Genomic DNA, 26959 nt, shown 5'->3' with positions numbered 1-26959 from the left:
TTGTTGAGGTAAAACAGTTGCTCCACCTAAAAAGGTGAAACACATAATGACAAGAATTTATCTTGTTAGCTCAATCGATAAGGCGTTCGACTATGGTGCGAGAGGTTGCGGATTCGAACCCTGGCGGTGCCTAGTACGCTCTCGTGGAAAAATTGAGTTAGCTTGAAATTACACTGGACAAGGAACTTACTGCTAATTGTCTCGTTGTAACCCGTAAGAAACTCGGGGAGCTGATCCTGGTTGCGAAGGATAATAATGTCTAGGGTGTGCGCTCTTGAAGCAGTCCCTAGATTTGTCCCTGAATTGTTGTTATTATGGTTTATGGAATGATGTGGGGCCGTAGTGGTCAGCGACAACCTCTGTAAGTGTGCTGAGGCTTGTGGTTCAACGTCTAGGCGTTGTGCCTGGGCGTAGCGCACTATAAATAACTGCGGGGTTTTTTTTTCGGATTTTTTATATAACCATCGCGATTTATAACCACTGTCTACGCTGATTTAAATATTACTAACTTGTTCATGTTGCCATCCATGTAATAGTTTCTCTATGTAACCCATCTAAAAACTTTTGGTGCAAAAATGGTGCGAGAGAAACAATGCTCTACTTACCTGGGGATTTTTTGACACGAAAGGCAACAAATCCCAAAGGCTCTTGCTCATTATTCGGTTGTGATAATCAAAAGAAAATTATATTTACCGGTCATTACGTAGTAAAATTTACTAAATCCCGATCGCTCGCATCAAGTAGTGGAAGCATGTTAACAAACGTATTCCTTATGTGTTAGGCTGTGCTGGTGGGTGGTACCATAACCATAATACTGCGAAAACTAGAATGACGCGTTTCTGAAAATAATTGTTTTGTTTCCGTGAAAAACAAACCCGACAAAACTCACCAAAACGTGCAGAACAAACTATATTGATCGCAACGCGGATCCCGGACGTGGATTGAGAAAACAATGCTACATGTACTAGGAATAACTAACCATAGCGGCCTGTATTTACAAAAAATACAACATTTTTCTAAAAAGTGAAAATTTGTTTCCCTTTTGAAATCATCATCGTCACTTGGGAGATGGGCTACGTCATGCAGGGGCCTGCAGTTCAGCAATTTAGTAGGGATGTTCATCAATATTTTTTGTGGGTGAGATTCTTTCCACAATTAGTCGATCAATATCCATTGTGAGGCAAATGCTTTTGCTACTTCCATTTTTGCAGGCCGTTTCATAATCATTATTAAACAATAAACGCCCAATATAATTAATATCTCCTACCATTGACAACATATCTGCCCACTTGCCAAACAGACGTGATTATCTCACCTTTTGTTTATCTCTGGGCAACAGGGATTTTTTGTTAGCATTTCGTTTCACTATTGCGCTGCACAAGTTTCATTCTAGAGAATTCCGTTTTCCCGTTTCTAATCGAAATCATCCTATCAAAAACATGTAAATAGAACTGTAGAAGTTTCCTGAGCTGGAGCATATCGGAAACATCTTGTATCAGATCGTGTATGAAGATGATAGACAAATAAGATAGCATTATTAGAGGCAAACGCTTTTTGCATTTCAGTTGCATTACGATATCTGTATAAGTAATCCGTGTTGGGTTCTATCCCTCAGTCACATCTTCCCTAACAGTATATCGTAATAAGGACTGTGAAGGACATAATGTAATCCACCGATGTATTTGACTGAAAGTGTGTGATTGTGTTGCAGTTGCTTCAGTCACATCATTCCTAACAGTATATCGTAATAAGGACTGTGAAGGACATAATGTAATCCACCGACGTATTTGACTGAAAGTGTGTGATTGTGTTGCAGTTGCTTCAGTCACATCATTCCTAACAGTATATCGTAATAAGGACTGTGAAGGACATAATGTAATCCACCGACGTATTTGACTGAAAGTGTGTGATTGTGTTGCAGTTGCCTCAGTCACATCATTCCTAACAGTATATCGTAATAAGGACTGTGAAGGACATAATGTACTCCATCGATGTATTTGACTGAAAGTGTGTGATTGTGTTGCAGTTGCTTCAGTCACATCATTCCTAACAGTATATCGTAATAAGGACTGTGAAGGACATAATGTAATCCACCGACGTATTTGACTGAAAGTGTGTGATTGTGTTGCAGTTGCTTCAGTCACATCATTCCTAACAGTATATCGTAATAAGGACTGTGAAGGACATAATGTAATCCACCGACGTATTTGACTGAAAGTGTGTGATTGTGTTGCAGTTGCTTCAGTCACATCATTCCTAACAGTATATCGTAATAAGGACTGTGAAGGACATAATGTAATCCACCGATGTATTTGACTGAAAGTGTGTGATTGTGTTGCAGTTGCTTCAACCACATTTGGTGAATTTACTGTGATAACGAGTTAAGAAACACAGTGTTTGTGACATCTTTTAATTCCTTGACCAGATATCAGTTCAGAATATCTCCAACTTGTGGACTTCCAAGCCACTCCAACGCCTACACGTCACAGGAGTTCCGGTAGTAGAAGTAGCGCCCTGAGGACTTCGTGATTTTTGAGCTCGACTTGCCAGAAAACCAGACAGCTATACTTGTAAGAATCAAAACGGAATTACCATTGCACAATGGGGACATTACAAGAGTGGAAATACATAATGAGGTGATTTTAAATTTGCTTTTCCCATAGCAGTTTCTTTAGCATCAGGAACACCAACATGTCTATTATATCTCGGCTTTATTCTTTGAAATGAAATAAACGCCGCCTTTTTTGCACCCTAAATCTGCTGAGTGTATCGCATTACAACACGCAGCGTATACACTGCTGTTGAAGAAAGTGTTGCTGAAAAATATTAAACTTTTCACTAAGTAAGGTTGTGGTCTCGATAAAAAAAAATACATACTGGATGTCTCATGGAGTAGGGAATACTGCTTGTGGAGTTAACGAGTTAATGTTCACTTGTTTCTTTGTATTGCAGACTGCTGCTGACGAGACTGTTTCGCTTCTGACGCGATCATGCAGCAAATCACCAACTCAAAGCCAGCGTCACAACAATGGCACTATGTACTTCTCCTCCCGTCATGATCAACCAGATGAACCTGAAAGTGATTCAGTCGAAAGTCACGAAAGTTATAACACCTCCCTAATGGTCATATTTCTCCTAGGAAGCTGTGGTGCTGTTGTCGCTCTCCTCCCTATCATGGTATCGTGCACACGTCACTCGCAACGGTTTGTCAACCACATGTATAACATGTCGTACGTGTTACAGGGAGTCTATGTTTGTATGGCTACCGTGTTTTGTGCATTTGGCTTATTAAAAAGAAAACGTTGGATCCAAGAGTCATGCATTCGTGTGTCTTCAAATCCAACACCTCCGAGTGTTTTAGATGACATGGATGATGCAGATGTTTCTCGGCGTGCATCCATTGACGATGAAAATCCGATTGCAGATCCGATTGAAGAACTTGATAAGTGTCCACGTTCTCATCAGCCAGATGTTTCCTATTCCGTCGTAGGTTTTGGCATTGGCGGTATTATGTATCTGATTTGTCAATCAATCGAAACTCATCTGATACTGGGACACAAAGACCTATACAGCTTTTATGGAATTTTTGCCATATTACTTAAAATAACATACATAGTCTCTCTGGTTGTTCAAATCGTGTTTTACACCAGGTTTAAAGGTGTCGCATTACAAGGTTGTGCTCTGTTCCATTTTTTTTATCGCGTTGATGATTACTGGAGAACTCTGGGCTTGGTTTACTCTAACTCTCTATCCGATATATCGCTTTACTGTAACTGAAGACTGCTCTAACAAATCGACAGCTTTGGACCTTTCACCCAACGGAAATGCCACCAACAATATCGTTCTTGCGTTGCTTGAAAGCTTGGAAAGTCTTCTCAAGCCATTCCTTGGTGAGTTTCTCATCATCTGTTTAGGTATTCTATTCAATCTTTGGGACACGATGGATAAGATCAATCACCCAAATTCGAGGTGCAGTAATAGCGTGGACCAACTTGATGGAGACGTCAATGATCAGAGTCTGGAAACAGTTGAAAAGTCCGATAATACAAAGATTCACGTTAATAACCATGTCTTTAGTTTTGTCATAGCTGGGTCGTTACTTGTTTGTGTTACATACATCGCCATGTTCATCATATTAAGTGGTCACTTTAAGACGTGGGGGAATGCAAACGTATACATCTGGAATAGCGTTCACTTAGTGCTTCATATCCAGGGGCGTAGGCAGCTTTCTTGGTCAGGAGGGGCAAAATAAAATTTCGGGGGCACAGACGAAAAAAATTGCAGTTGCATCATACAATACATTTTTAGAGAGGCTTTATTGGGACGATTTGCTCGTGTAGCGCACAAAAAATTTGTATTTTCCACTATTTTCGCACATGATTGGGGTGAAAAGGGCTTTATTGTGACAATGTGCGCGCGCAGCGGGCTAAATTTTTATATTTTACAATATTTAGGCCATGATCGGTGTGATTTTTGGTGGAAAAGGGCGCTCCTTGCCCTTTTTCTTTTCCTTTGCCCTCCAGATTTTCTCATTCATTTTTTTGTCAGAGGGGCACTTTTTCTTTCATTTTTTTGTCAGGGGGGGGGCACTCTGCCCCCCTTGCCACCCCACTGGCTACGCTACTGTTCATATCCCTTTGATTCTTTTCCTTATACCAACTCTTAAGACAATGAAACGACTTAAAATGCGCTTGACGATATCATCACTCACCATTGCCGAGTTGTTTCTTATTACCACAAACATTGCAAATTATGTTTATTGGTTTTTGCGTTTCTTCGCCCCTCTTGCTCTTTTGACATCTTTCGAGATGTCTTCTCAGCAATTAGAAACAGGAGAACTTGCTTTTCTGTTACTTTTTGCTCTTGTGGTCGTAGTGTACAGTTTGCGTGAGGTCTACTATCTTATTGCAAGGAGTTGTCTTCAGAGATTAAGAGTGAAAATATCCAATTTTGAACGCTACGGGTTAGTGTATAACGGGGCACTTAATGTAGCGTCATGGGCACTGTCAAGTTTAAGCAATGACTTTGCTTCCCATTCTCCAGATTTACTTGCGCCAGCAATGTCTCAAGTATTTGGAGATGTAACTACGCAGCTGGTCGTTTTGGTCATATGTCCCATGATAGAATTTTATCACTTCCACGCTGCAATTCTTGCTTTTGAAATTGCAAAAAATGTTTAATCAATCATAAACATTTTCAGCTGTTTATTAGTTATGCTTAAATGATATTATTTTAAGATGAAAGAATTAAATTTGATTTGTATCACAATATGAAGCCTCTATTTGGGTCTATCTAGAATAAAATTTGTATCACCTCCAGTGCAAAAGCTGTACGATAGAGCATTATAGATCATATCCTGTATGTGCATGACACTTACCATTGTATCTTGACGTTTAAGACAATAATTTATATCAAAATGATTGGAATAATATACAAATATTGACTGCTTTATGAGGGGTCATGGTTAAAATTATAGGCCCTCGGTGATCTCAAAACCATGCTATGACCCGAGGCGCAGCCGAGGGGCATAGCATGGTTTTGAGATCACCGAGGGCCTATAATTTTAACCATGACCCGAATAAAGCAGTCAATATTTGTTTTATATACCGAATAATATAGATCTTTGTCATGTGATTGGTTAAAAGGCCTATTTTATTGCTCATAGGCCTTGGCTAAATAATATTTACAAAGAAAGTTTCACGACTTACCAATATTCCTCTTCCAGGATAGCCTTTATAATCCTTGGTAAAAATTCAAATACAACAAAAGTTCTTGATGCAAACAAGCATTCCAATAGTTCAACGTCAAAGTTCAAATGCAAAAGTTTCAATTTCAGCTTACGCAAAAGTTAACTGTTCAATTTCAGCTTAAATTCCAACACCAACAGCTTAATTCTTCCAACAATTTTTCAGTTAATAACAAACTGGCCCATTTAGGCAACATATTTACAAAGAAGTGTCATGTGCTATTAGTTGTTGTAAATTTGCACCACGCAGTTCTGCAAGTTGAATGTGGGTGCTTTTGAAGTTGAGGTGATGTTGACAGGAACATGACTATTTGTTGTTGAACTTGAGGTGATGTTGACAGGAACTGTCATGACGTCAGGGTTGTTTGAAATATCACGCATAATTTGCTCTAGCTCAGCAATTTCCTGACTATTGCTCTGAGTAGGCTTAGATGATGATGGTTCTTCTGCGGGTGGACCGATCGACATTGTCGCAGCAATTGCTTCACTCATTTTATGCTTGGTGTCCTCGGTGGTTCTGGCATAGTGTTTTATACTCGTTTCCGAGTGGTGACCGGATACTGTCATTATATCACGGTCTTTAAATCCTGCATTTTGCAGTGAGGAGACGCTCGTTGCTCGCAAGCAATGGTTGGTATATGACCGTGCAGTACCGGCCCTCAATGAAATGTCCTTCATTTTACTACCGATCTTATTCTTGCCGAGTGGTGCATTGCAGTACCATACTGAGGCTGCAGATTTGGCTTTGGGTTTTGGCTTTTGCCAAAAGCACTCACAGCCAGGGTTCAGTTGTCCATGTACAGTAAAAATGTGTTAACAGGGCAACGTGGACCAATACCTGTTGACAACATGACCCCACCCTGGCTCTTCTCCTGGTCATCTCCGCGGTTATTCTTGGTGAGTGTATCTTTGAGAGTAATCTTTTGTTTTCCTCCTTCCTCGCTAATTTCAAAGCTGTCGCGTGTCATCTCCCGCAGGTTCTCTCGACCTCTATTGCAAAAATAGAGCATAACATCCAGGAAAACCTTGTCTTGCAGACCAAGTGGATCACTCAAATCCAGAGATTCTTGAATAATGGCCATGTCTTCAGCGGATATAGCTTCCTTGTGTGTTACAACTCCTTTCCCTTTCTGTTTCAGTGTTGATGAAAAGCACTTGAAAACTCTCGACGAATTGGCAAAGTCATCATGGTTTACGACATCCACTTTCTTAGTATTCAGGAAATGACGTTGTATCCCAAATCGGATGGCCATCATGGATTTCTTACAGTATAATGTTCCATTTTGTTGCCGTGCACCGCAATAAAACTTCTGTAACAATGCATCAAGCTGCGAATTGGGCAGGTTTGTAGCGTCTGACAAATTCATGTCTATCACTTTTAAGTATTCCTCGAAGATTTTTAGAGCGTATTTGACTTGTGCTTTTGTATTCTTGCTGTCCGCACCATCGATTATCTCTTGCAACCCAACATCGTCAAGCAGTTGGAACCTTATATTTTCAGATTCGGCCATTATCGTAACGTATTTATTCCAGTTAACTTTCCGTGTTTCGTTTTGTTTTGTTTTTTTGCTGTCTGCTGCAGGTCAAAAAATTGCGACCCACCAACTTTGCCCCGGAAGTAAAATCCATCTCTTACACAGACTGACTATCAACACCCAATACGCTTGTTAAATGGATGTACGTGGATGTTGTGATTGCGCAGAGTTGAACCGGTCCATAGTTCATTTCCATGGACCGGTCCATAGTCAGTTTGATGAAATTCTTTCAAATACAGGGCATAGTTGAAACAATGCCCCTACTTTTAACCAATCAGATGACAGGAATCTATATATGAGGTATATAACACTTACTATAAGTAATATAATAACCTGAGCTTGCCCTATGCAATCTTTGCTATAATAACCTTCGCCTCGAGTGGTGTGTTAGGCGGAGATGTCCCAAAATGACCTTTACCGGACAGGAAAGGTCGATCAACCCGGCAGAGTACATGGAACCAGGCCGGATTTACTTTTTAAGGGCCCACATTTGGAGGCCCCAAACTCACCGTGTGGAAGACATGTGCACTCAAATGGCCATTTTTTTTTAAATTCCATATATATTTCATTCCGATTTTACTAGGACAGTTGCGCGCGAAGCGCTGACAAATCAATTTAAGACTATTTTAGCCCCAAACATGCCAAATGAAGGTGAATTTTGCTATTTGAAGGGCCAGTGCGAGTACGCGAAAACCGCACAAAATTTTGGGCTAAAAAGGAAGATGCAGAGGGTAATTTGTGGGCCCGGGCCCATCTGGCCCAATGGTACAGCTCAGGGGAAACACGTTACAGTACGGGGGTACAAGTATAGTTGAGCAGACAACAGATATGAATTCACCATCCCCATTTGTAAGCAAAATACAGGGTGTCCCAGAAAAAATTACCGAGTGCATAAAATTGAGCGTAAGCCGAGAAATAGACATCAGAATCAAACAATATAAAATGTAGCGAATAGCCTATGTTATTGTGCATCACATACGAAAATTTTATTTTATTCAGTTGACTGGTTGCGAAGAAATTAACGATTACATAATGCGCGCATCAATGCAGTTCATTCCAAGTTTGATCAACCGGGTCTTTTTTCATACTCGCTCACCGCTTCCTAAAATTTGTGTATCTCATTAAATTTAGTCCACATTATCTATATTATAATCCGACGATGTTATGTTATTTATGCTCTCACTAAAGATGAATAACAGTTTGTCCGAGAAAACTTTGATTTCTGCAATTGGAAGCTTTCCAACTAGAATTCTTTAGGTTGTGCAAATATGTTATACAATGATCAAGTGCTTACAGCATTACGTGTGATTTCTAATACCATGCAACATTAATGTTGAAGTTTTAAAATATTTAAACTTTGCATTACAATTTCTTGGAAATATTCCAAAAACAAGTTACATTAATGTGTGCGAGAATTTTTTATGCAATAATTCTTTATGCAACATTTATATCAACATTAACGAAAAAAGATATTAACAAGTACCGAACACCATGTTACACGCAAGCTTTCATTTCAATATTGTGCAGGTTTTCAAGTTTGAACAATACCTAATTAAATGTTTTGCAAGAAACAGATTGTTTAAAAAGAACGAAAAGGATTTCACAGAACAAAAAAAAAGCCCATTGACACTTAACCACTAGTGCGCATTGTGTTGAGTGATCTTTCTTTCAAACAAACTTGGAATGAAGTGAATTGACGTGTGCGTTATGTAATCGCTCATTTCTTTGCAATCATCCAACCGATTCCAGTAAAATTGGTGTATGAGATACAAAATAAAATGGGCTACACGCTAATGTTTAGATTTTTAGATTCTGATGTTTATTTGTCGACTTACGGCCAAATTTATTCGCCCGGTAATTTTTTCTGGGACACCCTGTATAGTGTTTGTAAACTTTTCTTCATAGTGCTTGTCAAATAATATATATTATGTTTTCAGGAAAGACACGTGATTCTTATTTCGTAGCTAAGATCGATATTTAGTGTACATATTTGTAAACTTTTGGAATGTAAAATAGAGGGTACATAGGTCAGCAGAGATGTATGATAATTAAATTTGCAAATATAAGGACAAAAGCAGTTGTTATAAGTATTAAATTAAACATAATGTAGTTATAAAATTAATACACAGAGTTTACGAATATTGTGATTGAGTTGAACAAATGTTTAATGCAAACTGTAACAAACATGTCAGATTTACTATCATTTTAGATAACAAAGGGGCGGTGCAATAAAAAGGGGGGCATAGACTTTTTTGCTGGCCAAAAAAGGGGTCAAATATTTGTGGTAGACCAAAGGGGGCCAAAGCAATTTTGGCACAGATATTTGGGCACCGTTTTGATATTACGCCTACAAAAAAGGGAGTAGAAACATGTTACGAAATGCATTAATATGCCAAAGTTTCTGCTGGCTGCACTTGCATCACATGATTAGATAATTTCAGGTTTTAAATTGGGGTGCCCAACATCTGGCATGTTGAAAGGGGCAAAGATTTTTTGGCGTGTCAAAAGGGGAGGGCACGCGCTTTTTGGCAGACCATTTGGAGAATTTACACATAAATATTGCACAGCCCCTAATAAGTTATAAACTGTATAATAATGATTGGAACAAATTTTTAAAAAAAGTAAAAATGACAAAGTGAGAAAAAGGTTATTATAATGTTACAATTACATTATCATTATGATAATAATTGTCCCATCCATTCGCCCCAGTCCCTAAGTTCATTTCTTTATATATGGCGCTCTCATTTCGTTCTTGGAGCAATTTCATTACATATCTTTAATAAATGGCTTTAAAATGAGAAAACTATACTTTCATGCATAAAATACCTCGAAAATATTTTTTTTTTTTAATTTTTAAACCTTAAAGGAATGCCACCTTAATTGGTTATCGCCTTAAGATGGTGCTACACACCTGATATTTTGTGACTAATTTTGCATTTTTCTCCAAACATAAATACACACTGGTAACAAAAGTTATGTATATTATAAGGGCAAGGAATTTAATTACTTCACTGACATTTCAGTGATTCAAGACAAGTGGTTCATTATATATGTTAAGAAATAAAGTACATTTTAGCGGTACTTCTTTTCTTATCATAAATAACGTACCGCTTGTCTTGAGTCACTGAAATTCTAGTGTAGTAACTGATTCCTTGCCCCTATAATATACATAACTTTTGTTACCAGTGTGTTATTATATCAAGGGATGTAGTACCACCTTAAAGACAATAATGAAACCAAAGTTTGTCATATGTTTAAGCTAGGAATTGGCACAAACAGAAAGGAGAAACAAAACATATGTGTAACATTTCCGTGTCTTTGTATTGTCTGAATTGCATAGCCAGAATGGTACTTATTTTAGGTCAATTTCATTCTAATTTTGTTCTTTATTGGTCGGATGCAACACGCTACAGAAAGTGATAACAAATATACAAAAGAAAATGAATTATTTCAAAATGTATCTTTCGAAAGAGAAAAGTTTATAATTATTTTCTTCGAACGGAGCACATTTTAGATGTGTGACATTTTTGCTGCCTATAGTTGTGATTACTTTCACATCTTTATAGCTATAATTATTAGCATCGTCCTGATCGTTTTACTTATACAGTAACAGTGAGGTATGTCAATTTGACAAGTCCAAAAGATACTTCAAGCCGGCGATAGAGAGAGTTAAATGTTTCAGGTTCATGGTGTCCATATTTCGTTTTTCAAGACGCTCCTATTTAACCGGACCTAACTTTTGAATCCGATCATTCAATGAAGCTAACCAAAGTGCCCCTGGTAGCCTATATTAATATTATTATAATATTTAAAACTGACATACATTATACAGACCACGTTGTCACAAACAATAAGGGCGTATAAAATCTAACCCAATACTAATTAAAGATATATTACAGATATCATATTTCATTAAATGAAGTACTAAGCTACCGTTGCTCTCATCCTTTATAGACGGTCAATACAAACACTTTAACTGCAATCGGAGGTCCCGGGTTCAACCATGTCTAAATTTCACCAACTGATTGCTCTTTCAAACTCTTCCATCACGTCTCTACTTAACCTATGAAGACAAATAAGTCCACCTCTATTCAACACATTGTGAAAACGATGAGTAGAAATCTCAAAGACCTTCATGGTTAATGTGTCGTTGCCATAATTTCAGGTTTTTAAAATATTATTATTAGCCATCATCTGGCAGCCAAGAGCTGAATTACTTGGTATTACATGAACACATTCATAAAAATATAAAAAAGACATATAAAAGCACAGTACCAATATTGCACAAGGAAACTGCTAATTATATCAAAAACACATTCACAAAATTTTCACAAACCCGCTCGTCTTCCAAACAGCAGAGAACATTCGAGAGCACTGAGTGCAAACAAAATTTACGTTTCATTCAAAGGTCTTGCGAGGAAGGCTATTGCACTGTTCCGGTACCTGTTTGTATGTTTCTAATGCTTAACATTAAGGGGGTACTACACCCCTGCCCAATTTTGTGCCTATTTTTGCATTTTTCTCAAAAATTATGAGCGCATTGGTGACAAGTAAGATATGTATATTATAGGGGCAAGGACTACAACTACTGCACTGGAAATTTTATTTCAACACAGACAACAGTTGTGGAGTTACAGTCAAAAATGAGGGAAAACCAATATTTGATCAATAAATCAATAACTACTTGCCTTGAGATGCTGAATTTTCAGTGCAGCAGTTGCAGTCCTTGCCCCTATAATATACATATCTTACTTGTAACCAATGCGTTATAATTTTTGAGAAAAATGCAAAAATAGGCACAAAATTAGCTAGGGGTGTAGTACCCCCTTAAAGCAAACTGAACCCATAGATTGAGTCTTATGGAGTCTCGGTTGAGGCTGACCATTGTGTTAACTTGTGGTTGCCAACAGAGGTCAATAATTAGACATGCACATTTGCATGGTTTTGCTTGAGGGGATTGTCCTTCAACCAAGCATCCAGGTCTTGCAGGTCCCCATTGGATCTTATTGGGACTGTTGATCTGATGGATCTCTCGAAGCTTTGGTCAAAAGTTGGTAACAATATCATCAATAACGTCGTCAATGACACCAATGAAAAACTTGGTGCCTTGTGGGACTCCACATGACAACGTGACCAATTTTGATGGGACTGACTGATAATCAGTTAACTCAGTCAACACGCGGCTTTGTAAATTGTAATTATAATAACACACCAAAAGCTTGTGCATTTTGTCGGTTAAGAACAACATCAACAGAGAGAACATCTCATTCATGATAAATTGTATAAGATGTATATACAGCCTGTCTCAAAAACAAAAAAAATTGTGCAAGTGAAAAGCGCCTTAGCTCTCAAATGCCGTTTGTTCTGTTCAATTTGCTTGTTTTAATCTCGAGATATGTTTAGTTAAAGACGAAAGGGTAAAATCACAATTGTGCCACTTTACTATGGAATGGGGCTTTACATGTAATAGCATCAAGTTTATCAAGAGTTCCTTCGTGAAAACAAAAGAATGCATCAATTACACAATACAATTTTTTTTTATTTTACTGTTTTTACTGTTTTATTATGATGCAGGAATGATGATTCTCTTTTCCCACTTAAAACAGATTAAAAGATAAATAAATACTTCACATTCTCTTAAATACATGTGTTAAATACATGTGCATGTCAATGATTTTATCATGGTAAATACTATTCTCTTAGTCACTTAACGCGGCTGTGTACTCTAGACATTGTTTCTTTCGCGAAATTGAGGTTTTTTTATATGTTTGTACTTTGTTATGTTTTTTATAAATACAAGGAATGGAAATCCAGATTTATAAACTCCAACTGCAATATTTTAAGGATTTTATTTCACTATTCCACTCGTGTTTGAAATTTAAAAGGAAAGAAAATCTTTGTTGTACCAGCATGGTACACGCGCGCAATAACGCATCGCGTTGGGTATCGCGCAATTTGGTAACGCACAGATACGCTACGCATACGCGACGCTTATCTGCATGCGTGGCGCATCTTATGGAAACACCACGGAAGCACTGATTTCACAAAAACCTAGCGGTCAAATGGCTCCGTTTTAGCTGATAAAATGTGATTTTTTTTTCAAGTTCTTTCCCCGATTTAAACATCAAGATATGAATAGATTTCGCTCAAACTTCTCAAGGGGCTGTGGATTTACCCGATGTTCACGTAATGTAAGGCAGAAAAACGAGAACTGCCGCATTCTCCTGTAAGCTTCGATCAAAGTGCAAAATGTGACCACTTTAAACTTCAACGGCCTTTATTTCAATGTTCATTTTCTCGGTAAAATGACGATTTAGGTACACGATAACTCAATAAATACAGCATCTATAGGTTAGCAATTATGCTTATCATAAAAAGCATGATTGACTTAAGAAACGGTTTTCTCATTTTTTTATATTTTAGTCTATTTCCAATTTTAGGCATCATTTTGTGCAAATAGGGGTAAAAAAAAAAAAAAAAGTTCATTTTGATGCCTTATATGGTCAATATCTCCAAAAATAAGGCCAATATCAAAAAACTAAAAAAACCGTTTTTGGAATGGTGCCTCAAGATTAAGAAAAAAGCAAAACAAATATATTTGGAACGAGTGTATTTTTGTTATGATGTACCGAACAAAAATTGCCAAAAATTCACTTTTTTGTGATTTTCTTCATAATTGTTGTTTTTACACCAAAACTGTACTTATATTGAGATTCATTGATGTCTTGCCTTTATAAAAATGTATACTTTTACATGTCTTGCGTGAATAATTACAAAGTTATGGCACTTTTACTACATGCGTATCTGAGAGTACACAGCTGCCGGGATCTGGAATGAGCGTTTTGAGCGTTTCGACAGTATTTTTTAGGGGACATGAGAGCACCTCAGACGTATCAAATTGCATTCTGAATACGAAGCATGTATATCTGATATCAAATAATTTTCATTTTTGAAAATCACGATATAATACAAATTTTATGACAAATTATAAAAATTGATATTTTTCAAATTTTGATATATAACAGTCCTCGAAGTAAATTTTATAAATCTAATGATATATTCTTAAAGTGTATGTAGCTGGGAGGAAAAGCCGACGATCAATTGAAAAATTTGACCTTTCGTATTGAAGATATGGATTTTTTTCCCAAAAAGCCCTAATTTTTTTTTGGTCTTTTTGGGAAAAAAAATCCATATCTTCAATACGAAAGGTCAAATTTTTCAATTGATCGTCGGCTTTTTATCCCACCTACATACACCTTAAGTATAAATCATCAGATTTATAAAGTTTACTTCGAGTCAGGGGCTATTTTAACGTGCCTCACTGTCACGTACGTGACGAGATAAAATATTCGTGCAGTGACAATTAACCATCCGTGTAGATATGCTTTAATAGTAGACAATGGTAGAGCCTTTCTTACGGTCACATTCAGGGGAAAATGTCAATTTTTTATTTTTGAAACGCACTCTACTTCATCAACACTTTTATCTCATTGCACGAACGTGACGGCGAGGCACGTTAAAATAGCTCCTGCTTCGAGTACTGTTAAATATCAAAAATATCAATTTTAATGATTTGCCATAAAATGTGTATTACATTGCGAATTTCAAAAATCAAAATTATTTGATATCAGAAGGACATTCTTCGTATTCAGAATGCAATTCGATATGTCTGATGTGCTCTAATGTCCCAAAATAAATATGCTCTAATGTCCCACAATAAATACTGTCCAAACGTTCCCTTAAGACATGTTAAAAGACAAACAAATATTGCACATTTATAGGTTAATGAACGCGTATTACTTGTTGGGAGAGAAATTAGACAAAATAATGCACGCGCGCTGATGTTGATGCGTCTAATGCACGAGCACCGAAGGGGGAGTGCATTAGACGCATCAACATCAGCTATCATTGATTTACATGTACAGCTCTCTTCCCTAGTAAAAGTGGCACAATTGTGATTTTACCCTTTCGTTGTTAAATAAACATATCTCAAAATTGGAATAAGCAAATTGAACAAAACAAACGGCATTTGAGAGCTAAGACTGCGCCCGTGACGTTCATATAAGCATCATGTCACAATGGTATTTTCTAATTGCCAAAGAGGGCGCTTTTCACTTGCACAATTCTTTTTGAGACAGGCTGTATAATCTATTATAAGCTGTAAGTACCAATCTACCAAAAAAACGTTGACAACGTAAAGAAATCAGCAAGTTTAAAAAAACCCACCTCGGCTCACTTTTTGAAACTTGGTCCCATTTGTAAAAGGTACTGATTTAAACTTTATCATATCAAATCTAAAACATTTCCAGAAGTGTTATGTATCTTTAATGTACAGATGCGATATTAATTTGTAAGCTTTCTGGAACGACCTGAAAGGTTATTATCTTGTTCTTGCATGGTAAGCCAATATCCTATTGTGTTTTGTTTTATAATAATCATGATTAATGATTGAATTAAACGAATAACAAGTAGGCTTGTAATCTAGTTGGAAACGCTATATTCTGTTGAAATAAAATGAAAACACTGATTTGCTGTTGGTGTTCAAAATGGGACCAAGTTTCAAAAAGTGAGCCGAGGTGGGTTTTTTAAACTTGCTGATTTCTTTACGTTGTCAACGTTTTTTGGTAGATTTCTTTTCTTTTTATGAATGTAGCCAAGCAGCTCCAAGCTTGGAAAGTCATCAGGTTACGAAGTGCTCCATAAAACGAATAAAACAAAAAATAGATGTTTGAAGTTGCTATTCTTGATTCATGACAATAAATAATTAAACAAAACTTTATCAGTCGTTTATTTTTAAAACTTGCTCGTCACGCGTGACTGTAATGTTAAGAGGCGTACACAATGATCAATATACATTTTAATATACTTTAATTATTCAAGGCAACGTAAATATGTAAAGAAAATGTAAATATGAACAACACACACCCAATGTTGACAATGGCAGAGAGACACAGAGAGTAAGTCCGATTTAGACCTACTTCAAGTCGGAACTGGTAAATGGGCATAAGCGTCTAAATGCCCCGACTAGGCAAGATAATCGTGTTTTAATGTGTGTGTGGTTCTTTGTAGCCCTGCGGGGCAATCTACTTGGCTATCCGAATTTCGCGGTTTGTAGTTCTTTGTAGCCCTTCGGGGCAACCTAGTTGGATATTCCTATTAAGCGGCGGTTGTCGGCGATCTTACGTGGTTTGTGGTTTTCATCAAGCCTTGCCATCTATCGGGAGCTAATTTATAGTTTAAGCTTGTTGGATATCCATATTTCGTGGTTTGTGGTTCTTTATAGCCCTGCGGGGCAATCTAGTTGGATATCAATATTGAGCGGCAGTTGTTGTTGATCTTTCGCGGTTTGTGGTCTTAATTTGTTGGATATCCATATTTCGCGGTTTGTGGTTCTTTATAATCGATAGGCCTTCATGCAATTTAGTTGGATATCCAAATTTCGCGGTTTGTGGTTCTTTGTAGCCCTGCGGGGCAATCTAGTTGGATATCCCTATTAAGCGGTGGTTATGGCAATCTTTCGTGGTTTGTGGTTTTAATTTCCCTCATCAAGCCCTGCCCTCTATCGGGAGCTAATTTGTAGTTTAAGCTTGTTGGATATCCATATTTCGTGGTTTGTGGTTCTTCGAAGCCCTGTGGGGCAATTGTTGCATATCCAAATTTCGCGGTTTGTGTTCTTTATAATAGATAGGCCTGCGGGCAATCTGCTTGGATATCCAAATTTCGCGGTTTGTGATTCTTTGTAGTCCTGCAGGGCAATCTAGTTGGATATCCCTATTAAGCGGCGGTTGTCGGCGATCTTTCGCGGTTTGTGATTTTAATTTCCCTTATCAAGCCATGCACTCTATAGGGAGCTAATTTATAGTTTAAGCTTGTTGGATATCCATATTTCGTGGTGTGTGATTCTTTGTAGCCCTGCGTGGCAATCTAGTTGGATATCCAAATTTCGCGGTTTGTGGTTCTTTATAGCACTGCGAGGCAATCTAGTTGGATATCAAAATTGAGCGGCAGTTGTTGTTGATCTTTCGCGGTTTGTGGTCTTAATTTGTTGGGTATCCATATTTCGCGGTTTTGTGGTTCTTTTTAATCGATAGGCCTGCGGGCAATCTAGTTGGATATCCACAGTTCGCGGTTTGTGGTTATTTGTAGCCCTGCGGTTGATCTAGTTGAATATCCCTATTGAGCGGCGGTTATCGGCGATCTTTCGCGGTTTGTGGTTTTAATTTCCCTCATCAAGCACTGCCCTCTATCGGGAGCTAATTTATAGCTTAAGCTTGTTGGATATCCATATTTCGTGGTTTGTGGTTCTTTAAAGCCCTGTGGGGCAATAGTTGCATATCCGAATTTCGCGGTTTGTGGTTCTTCTCTAGTTGGATATTAATATTGAGCGGCAGTTGTTGGCGATCTTTCGCGGTTTGAAGTCTTAATTTGTTAGATATCCATATTTCGCGGTTTGTGGTTCTTTATAATCGATAGGCCTGCGGGCAATCTGGTTGGATATCCAAATTTCGAGCCCTGCCCTCTATCGGGAGCTTAATTTATAGTTTAAGCTTGTTGGATATCCATATTCCGTGGTGTGTGATTCTTTGTAGCCTTACGGGGCAATCTAGTTGGATATCCAAATTTCGCGGTTTGTGGTTCTCAATATTAATATTCAGCGGCAGTTGTTGGCGATCTTTCGCGGTTTGCGATTTTAATTTGTGACAATTTATAATATTTATTCCAAATATAATTTCAGTCTGAGCTGTGAACAGAGACACTGATAAATGTGTTTTAAATGACGAAGATGTCATGTTAGTCAGGCATGGTGAAAGCATCTGGGTGGTGAAAGTAGGCCCTAGGCCAAGGCCTAAATGTGATTAAAAAATCAAACATATTTGTTTGATGAAAAAAAATATAATATCACAATAGCAATGGGTGTTCGAAATGGTGTTATTCTTGATTTATGACAATAAATTGGTTAATAAAACATTTTTAAAAAAAGTGGTGGGAAGTTTCGAACTTGAGCAAAAATTCATAAATAGATTAGAAATCCACGGCCTTAACCGCTTCTCCACAGGGACGTCCCGATTTAACGAGGTGTGAAAGTGGAGTATTTATTAATATGAATGTATGCTGTGGTCCGGAAAGAATAAAAGAATTGTGAAAAACTTGATTTGTTGGCGAATGGGATCCAGAATTTGTATGTATGGTATCCAGGAAAATGCTAGGGTATATTTGACAGTGAATCTGAAAAAGTAGTGCGAAAGTGACAGCCATGTATGGCTGTAGCAGTGTCGAAAGATTGTGGATATCAGTATGATTAGCTATGATTTGCCACTAATTTTGGCTATGAAATACCGCGTGAAATAAAGCAAGAATGTTTGTTTATTATCAAACAATCGGATTGATTGAAATAATTTTGAAATAATGAGTTATTAACATATGACACTTTGGACAGTAAATAAGATTTAGCATGGTTTTTGATATATTTTGTACCCAGCGAAAAATATCATAGAACACTAGCGTTTTGTTCTGTGTAAATATAGTCTCGCGGTGCATCTGTTTATTCTTCTTTATCAGTCGTTTTTTTTTAACTTGCTGGTCATGCTACCGCGTGACTCTAATATATACTGCGAACAAAAAGTTTCCGAACACTTAAAAAGTCACTAAAACTAAATTACAAAAATAAAGTAGTCGATAGATGAAGAATTTTGTACATTATGATTTCATTACCACCATACCTCTCCATGACAAGCTGACCAAGCTCACCAAAGGATCAGTGTCTAGAGAAAACCTTCACACATTTCTCCTCAACAACGACAAATGTGTTGCCATCATCACTAAGAGTCAGACCAGCAGGGTATTCAACGTGCTTTATTATGCATCCTAGGTATTGACCTGATTTAGAATATCGGTAGATGCCTCCACAATCACCGCCATACGCGCAGTTTGCCAAGTAGATTTCATCATCTGATGTATAACAAATACCACAAGGATTCCATGTATTCACACTTGGAGGAGGGTTGAGTGTATGGACGGTGTTTCCATTGGTGTTAAGAATATGTGCGGTACCTCCCCATCCACTTGAGACAATGATATGATCCTGTGATGTGACCGCAATATAGCACGGTGATATCGGCACCTTAATGCTACTAATATAGGATCCATCTAGCAAATGCTTGCTGATATACTGTTGTGTATATTCACCTACAAATACGCATCCCTTATTATCTATTGCCAGACCTATGAGTTCTGCATTCTGTGCCGTACATGATACATTGCTGGGAGATCTGGTGGCGAATTGATACTTAAAGGTGCCGGCTGTGTCACAAACATTCACATGAGATGTCTGTTGTGTGGTGAATATCCTTCCATATGTGCTAACTACTACGTTCCAAGGGTAAGACTTTTGTCTAGACTTCAATCCTTCGCCAATATCTAGGTTGCGTTTGAAAGTACCAGATTGATTGAACACTTGTAGAACAGAAGATGTATCCAAATCAGTTACAATGAAATATCTATCCGATGTAACTGCTATATCACGACCACACGATAACTTTCCAAAACCAAACTGTTTGATCAGTTTCCATGTTCCATCATTCGTCGTTCCACGCACACCTGCGAGAACCTCTTGTATATGCCTATCAACCCCTGCTGCTGTTGCGGATGAGTCTGACTTTTGTGTTGCTGGTGTTGCTGTTGACTTTCTTTTACCATGATTATATTCATTCTTTTTGCTACCAACTGACAAATATCCCAGACTTAGCATGGGAGATAGCACGTATCGATTCCTTGTGAATTCAATTTCTCCAAGATTTTCATCGACATCCTCTACCTTCATATCTCGTAATTGACTCAAGCAGCTCTTCAAGGAAGAGAAGATTAGAGCAAAGTCCTTATCTGATCCAATTTGTGTCACCTCTGATACCATCTGTAAAGGAGTCTGTAAACGTATTTGCTGTAACTGAAGCATGTCCTTCTGTGCGTCAATCTGCTTGATGTTCTCTGCTGCAGCCTTGGTAATTTGTCCCTCTATATCGATCTCTTTCTGCTGTATCTGAGCTAGCACTTTCTTTCGAAATTCTTCGGCAGCTAGATGTAGGTCTGCTTTAGCTTTCTCGACACCTTTTTGTAGATCATTTCGGACTTTGTCAACACACTTTAAGGCCTTTGCAACCACCTGGCTTATTTTCCCACACTCTGTTGATAGTTGTTTGATTTCGGACTTTTGATCGTCGGTGCCACTTTTAAGCTTGATCCAGGTGTGTCCCAAGTGGTCAACATCAGTGCATCCGACACATACAAGTACATCACATGTTTTGCAGTAAAACTCTAAAACCTGACCCTTATGCTTTTTGCAGTATTCTTGTCTAATAACGCTCTTGATATCAACCTTTCCTGACTGAAGATCTACAAATGGAAAGGTTTTGTGACTCTGCATGATGACAACTTTCTTGTGTCTTATTCCACATTCTTGACATATGAACCCACAACAATCTGCACAAAATGCCTCGGCATTTGTGTCTGTTGCTTTGCAGCAAGAGCACACAAATCTGGCATCTTTTGATTGTAACTTTGCAGCCAGTTCTTCGCGGTCTTTTAGTGTATTGATTAGAAAGTTGGTGATAAATCCGTTGATTCCTTCTGTTGGAATGGTGAAATTCTGGCGACAGAGTGGACATATTACGATATCATTTCCGTCTTCAACCCACTTAGTCAAGCATTTTAGACAAAAAGAGTGCAGAAAAGGAAGGGACTTGGGTTCCTCAATCAAAGAAAAACAAATACCACATTTGATTACATCATTATTCGTATATAGATTTGATTCAGCCGTACAACAAATCCCTGTGTGATGGGTCACATAGCTGTGGCTTCTTTCTTTATCGACTGCCTGTGGAAGTCTCTTGACAATTGTCTTCGAGGCATGCTGACTCCCGTAAGTGTGAAATCTATAAGGAATCAAACAGATAAGGAAATAGTCATAGATTTTAATACCAACATTTTTGCTCCATACGCAGAGCATTTCCGTTACAAATTATTTCTGTTTACATATATAATGTTTTCCGCTAGTATCTTACTATTTCAACTGTTATTATTACCGACTAACTAAAACTTGTTTTCTTTTATATAGGATCAAATGAAGACTGACTGGTAACTTACCTAAGAGGAAGAGCAAACATCTTCTTAATAATACTAATAACCAGCATTTACATCAGACTGAATGAAGGCTAAGGTACTAAACGACACATATGTAGACACTGCTTCTTCTAAGTTTGCTCTGAGCCATAAGCGGGTATTATTGTCTTCAGTATTCGCACACCGTGTAGGCCGGACTGGGACCAGCAGTACTCTCAAACAGATAACAAATGTGTTTGTAGTGATCATGAGAGGTTTGGTTATTCTCTTCTACAATGGTGTCAAATAGGCCATGTATTTGGTAATAGTCATTGTTGGTGCAGCCAACTTCTTTTCATGATATAAGCAATTTCTGAAAACAAGTATTAAATTAATAATTCTTTGATACCTCAGAACAACGTATTTTGCAATAAACAAGCTTAGAACACAATACCGTATATTAGCAACATGAAATGCAACATCAAAACAATATGGTAGCAGAAAGAAACACAATTAAGTTTGGAACATGTGAGTCTTCATATGTTTCTTAAGAAGAGCAGCAAATTATGGTTCTATATAATATACTAGCTCCACATACAATTCTTGCAAACACTGAAGACGGTCAAGATCAGACGTTCTATACATCCATGTAGAAGAGCGTTTCACTAAATTTGTTCCTATTTGTCGTGTTTCATTGTTTCTTTTTAAATCCGTCTATAACTGGTTGTTTTTGCCATCTTACTTACCTCACAAAATGATGTTTACTGTCAATTCCGATGTAAATTTACTAAATTTTCGCTGGCTCGAACTAGCTTGTGGTAATTGGTTTAAAAACGTCTTTGATACATATCCGTAAAGTTGTGCTGATCATGCTGATGCGTATTACCAGGCCAGAGTACTTGGGCAAATAAATGGGTATTTCGTTTTTCCAATAATAGGCAATACAGTAAATAAAAGGACATCCCTGACAATCATATGATGCAATGTAGCTAGAAGCTTATCAGTTTAAACTTCACCTATGATACAATAATTATATTAGGAATATGAATCAATGTTATCACGGACTAATATTTAAATGGAACCAAAGTTCACATGAAATTGCAGTATCATAGTTTACCTGCGAGCAGTTAGTGGTACTAGTTGATCTTTGGCCGATATAATAAATGGTAAAGTTTGGCACAACAGGTATAGCCACCGTTGGCCTAATGGTTGGCGATTTATGAATCGCTTATAACCCTAGGTTTGCACCATGACTATTGTGGACCTCTTGCATATTAGTACTTATATGATATAAATCAGGTGGGCCTATGATACACATCCTAGCAAACGATAGACTTCTCCGTAGTCCACTTGCCTATTGTGCATACTCTTAAACTCTGATTTAATTAATATGCGCACAATTGATAGAGTTTCACGTCTGATCTGATCTTTTTAGTAACCGCACTCCCTCTGTTTGTTGGCTTCCCAAGTGGACTACTTACTTTGCATTGCGGTTAACATGTTGAATACGGAAATCGTACATTAAGGCTTTAACCTTTCCCAAATTGACCTGGACTCTTCACAGGAAAGTCTCCTGGAGAAGGGACTCTTTGCAACTGCGTACCGATATTAAAGAGTTCAATAGGCGCATGCGCCTAAATGCGCCAGATTTCTACTTCAAACCGCTTGCGCGGGAAACCAACTCTTACATTCAAGACACTACGCACTTTACAAGCTTCACGCGAGATCTGAATAGGTCTTCATCCCCATTTCCTGTACATTCCAAAATCTGTACTGCATATGTTAAATCGGCGTAGACCAACATTGGTTACGACAATGGTATGCTCGCCTGTCTATTAGCTCTGCAAAAAGGCATGTCAAAGATCCTCCCACCCATGACCTCATTAGACTTTTGTAGCTCATCTCCTCTTAGCTCTGAACAATTTCCAATTCGATGGTCTTTTCTATATCCAACGAAGTGGAACGGCTATGGAAACGGCCACCGCACCTCCATACGTCATTATCGTCATGGATTATATTAAGTCCAAAATGCTCATGGCGGCCCCTTCATGACCACCAAGCTGGAAAAGATATATTGATGATATTTTTTCATATGTCAAAACAACGAGGAATCACTCATTCAGTTTCAAAACCATCTCAACTATGAAACAATAAAATCACCTTTGAAGAATAAAGAAAAACAAGTCCCATTCCTGGACGTTATGGTATACTTAGAAAACCATCAATTTGTTACTAGTCTCTTGCAAACCTACTGACTCCCATAGTTATCTGCACCCTACATCATGTCATCCTCCACATAACTTTGGCAGCATTACCTACAGCCAGGCATTTCGGATTAGGAGGATCTGCTCTAATCCTCAAGACTCTGAGGCCCAACTAAGATCCTATGAAGGCCATTTTGAAAGGCGTGGATACCTTGATGATAAGATCGAAAGTAAAATTCAAAAGGATATGGACCGGAAACCAATCGGGCTGATATTCTTCAATATAAGACCCATAAACCGAAAACCCGTGTTCCCGTTGTCAGTACATATCCCCCACTCAAAAATATTGGGTCTATATTCACAAACATCTTCACATTCCAGATCCTCCTCTTACTGCTTTCATACGCACACCGCTGAGCGGCAGCGGTATGACTATAAAAACCGCTAAGCACCGCTACAATATCATATTTTGTTCTCATACGTCAGCGCCGGCAGGAAAGTATGAAACCAGCATTAGTATATAAGATTTCTACGTGTATTATGGTCTACCTTTTTATCATTGTTTCTTGTTAACCAGGTTCAAGCCGAAGAAGAACCTTTCCAATCTCGTCCGAGAATTTGCAATGAACTGTTAAATTTATGTCAGTTGGTTCCCCTCCTCTTGTTTCTTATTTTTCAAAATGGACCCATTTTCACCCAAGAACCAGAAAACCCTGCATACTACATATGATACATGACACTATATGACACCAACTTGCAAAGTCTTGGGGGTAAAGGGTTTGAAGAAAGAAAACAATCATCTTCCATTGGAGGATGTGTTAAAATTTACATGAATCAAAATCTTTCTCTAAGGGACCGTTCACAAACACTTGTTAGGGAGGGGCTGATGCAAAAAAATTCATCGGCCTCCTCCCCCCTTTACAGACCTCAAAAATTTCAGCCCCCCCCCCCCCTTTTTTTGGACATGAAAATTATGGGTCAACCCTAGTAGAAAAGCATAAAACTCAATTTTTCTAGGAAAATTTGTGGTCATTTTTTCCCTTAGAAGGGTCAAACAATTTCAGGGCCCCCTTTTTGCATCAGGCCCCCTTAACAAGTGTTTGTGAAAGGTCCCTAATCTTAAAGCTCGTTATAATTAGTAAACATCATACTTAACACACAATTCTTTTCAATAAAACAACTTAGATTTTTGACTTTTGTTTATAAGGCATTACCCTTTGATTGCCCTTTGAAGGTATTGACCTTTGACAAGCCTGTAGTCTCTTATCACATTTATTGTTATGATGGACCATACAAGGAGGAGAATGTCCCTGGTAGCATTTTGCATGTAGCATGTAGATAGACTAGATAGATTAGCCAGTAGTGTAGCATGCAGTGTGAGGAGACAACCGACTTGTGAGATAATGGGTAATCCTTAAATAAGGTTCGCTATCTCTAATTTTAAAAAAGGTCCGCTATCACTAATTTATTGAAGGTTCGCTATCTCTAAGGTTCGCTATTGCTAATTTAAAATAAGGTCCGCTATCTCTAATTTTAACAATCCCGGTATCCCTAAGGTTCGCTATATCTAATTTTAAATAAGGTCCGCTATCTCTAAGGTTCGCTATCTCTAAGGTTCGCTATCTCTAAGGTTCGCTATCACTAATTTAAAATAAGATTCGCTATCTCTAATTTTAAATAAGGTTCGCTATCTCTAATTTTAAATAAGGTTCGCTATCTCTAATTTCAAATGAGGTTCGCTATAGCGGTCCTTATTTAAAATTAGAGATAGCGGACCTTATTTGAAATTAGAGATAGCGGACCTTATCTAAAATTAGAGATAGTGGACCTTATTTAAGATTAGTGATAACGAACCTTAGGTATAGCGAACCTTAATCGAAATTAGTGATAGCGAACCTTAGAGATAGCGAACCTTGATAAATTAGGGATAGCGAACCTTAAACAAAATTAGTGATAGCGAACCTTAGGTATAGCGGACCTTTATTGCAATTAGTAATAGCGAACCTTAGAGATAGCGAACCTTCAATAAATTAGTGATAGCGGACCTTATTCAAAATTAGTAATAGCGAACCTTAATTTAAATTAGTGATAGCGAACCTTAATTAAAATTAGTGATACCGAACCTTAGAACTAGCGAACCTTATTCTAAATTAGTGATATCGAACCTTAGAAGTAACGGACCTTTTTTTAGGTATAGCGAACCTTTTTCTCTATTAGAGATAGCGGGATTCTGATCTCCATAGACTTTACACGTTAGTGATAGCGAACCTTAGAGATAGCGAACCTTAGAGATAGCGAACCTTAGAGATAGCGGACCTTAGAGATAGCGGGATGTCACCTTCAAAACACCTCAAAAACCAAAGCCATGGATCAGCCAGGAGGTCATCAGTCTGTGATAATCAAAGGTGAAACAGCAGATGAAAACAGATACAAGCAAACAGAAAAGATACAATTCTTACACGAGACATAAAACGTAAAACAAAGGGATGCAAAGATGCCTGGCTGAAGGATCTATATATCGTTATGAATTCGGCAGAAGGCCGAATCCGGATTCGGCTTTTGGTAAATTCATTTTACGCATTCATTACTTTTGAATTTGAGAATAAAGGATCAATGCTATACATAATAGAGGGCAGCATATCAATTTTTTAACGGAGATCAGATGATAACAGCATAGTAAGTATTCAATAGAGGGCGGCATACAGGGTTAGCTAACGGTGACTCACAGTACGGTCACAGACGATAACCGTTAAAAAATCGATATACTGCCCTCTATAAGTAGAGCATTGATCCCTTGTTCTCTAATTCAAAAATAATGCATGCCAAAAATGAATTTACCAAAAGCCGAATCCGGATTCGGCCGTCTGCCGAATTCATAATGATATGTGTCAATGTAGAAAAAGCACACCAAGCTACCAAAGCAACGGAAGTCTTCTCCCCCATAAAGAAGATAACAAATAAACGCAGCATTAAAGTGCAAACTGTTAAAAATAAGCAGGGGAAGTGCTAACAGATATAGAGGATGTGAAAAGTCGCTGGAAAGAGAACTACGAGGAACTTTACAACAAACAAAATCCAATAAACACTGAAATGGCCAATAGCATTCCACAAATGGCTATGGGTGAGGAAGGACCAGATATCCTGAAAGAGGTTGTTATCAGTGCTATAAAGAAACTCACCGATGACACAGCCCCTGGCTATGACAATGTGACTGCAGAAGAACGAAATTGTCCACTGCGACAAACTACAGAAAAATATCTTGAACAGGGAAAGGAGTTATTCTGTTGTTATATAGACTTTGAGAAGACTTCGACTCGGTATGGCAAGAGGGCGTATGGAAAGCACTCAGCTTCTTTGGGTTTCCGCTTAAGATAATAAAT

The 26959-nt window shown here is 37.9% G+C and overlaps 2 protein-coding genes across 2 annotated transcripts; both read right to left on the bottom strand.

The window, feature by feature from the left end:
- Positions 1–5623: 5623 nt before the first annotated feature.
- LOC140143660 (uncharacterized) lies at positions 5624–7583 on the bottom strand. The gene is given in 2 exon segments (XM_072165477.1): positions 5624–6550; positions 6553–7583. Coding segments are annotated over 2 exon segments (1287 nt in total). The 5' UTR covers positions 7258–7583; the 3' UTR covers positions 5624–5968.
- An 11453-nt stretch (positions 7584–19036) lies between these two features.
- LOC140143645 (uncharacterized) lies at positions 19037–21440 on the bottom strand. Its single transcript, XM_072165461.1, has 2 exons — positions 21421–21440; positions 19037–21209 (listed from the first exon to the last, which is right to left on the bottom strand). The coding sequence occupies exons 1-2, from the start codon at positions 21438–21440 to the stop codon at positions 19037–19039; spliced, it is 2193 nt and encodes a 730-aa protein (XP_072021562.1).
- Positions 21441–26959: the final 5519 nt, after the last annotated feature.

The sequence above is a fragment of the Amphiura filiformis genome, unplaced genomic scaffold (genome assembly GCF_039555335.1).
Source record: "Amphiura filiformis unplaced genomic scaffold, Afil_fr2py scaffold_25, whole genome shotgun sequence".
NCBI classification, from domain to species: Eukaryota; Metazoa; Echinodermata; class Ophiuroidea; order Amphilepidida; family Amphiuridae; genus Amphiura; species Amphiura filiformis.
Note: the sequence above shows the minus strand (reverse complement) of the source record. Positions and strands in the feature narration are given on the sequence as shown.

What these genes read in the sequence shown, in the direction of transcription:
- LOC140143645 (XM_072165461.1), bottom strand. Translation starts at nt 21,440, where the DNA reads ATGTTTGCTCTTCCTCTTAG. An exon ending in ATGTTTGCTCTTCCTCTTAG is followed by an intron (nt 21,210 to 21,420) that starts GTAAGTTACCAG and finishes GATTCCTTATAG; the next exon opens with ATTTCACACTTACGGGAGTC.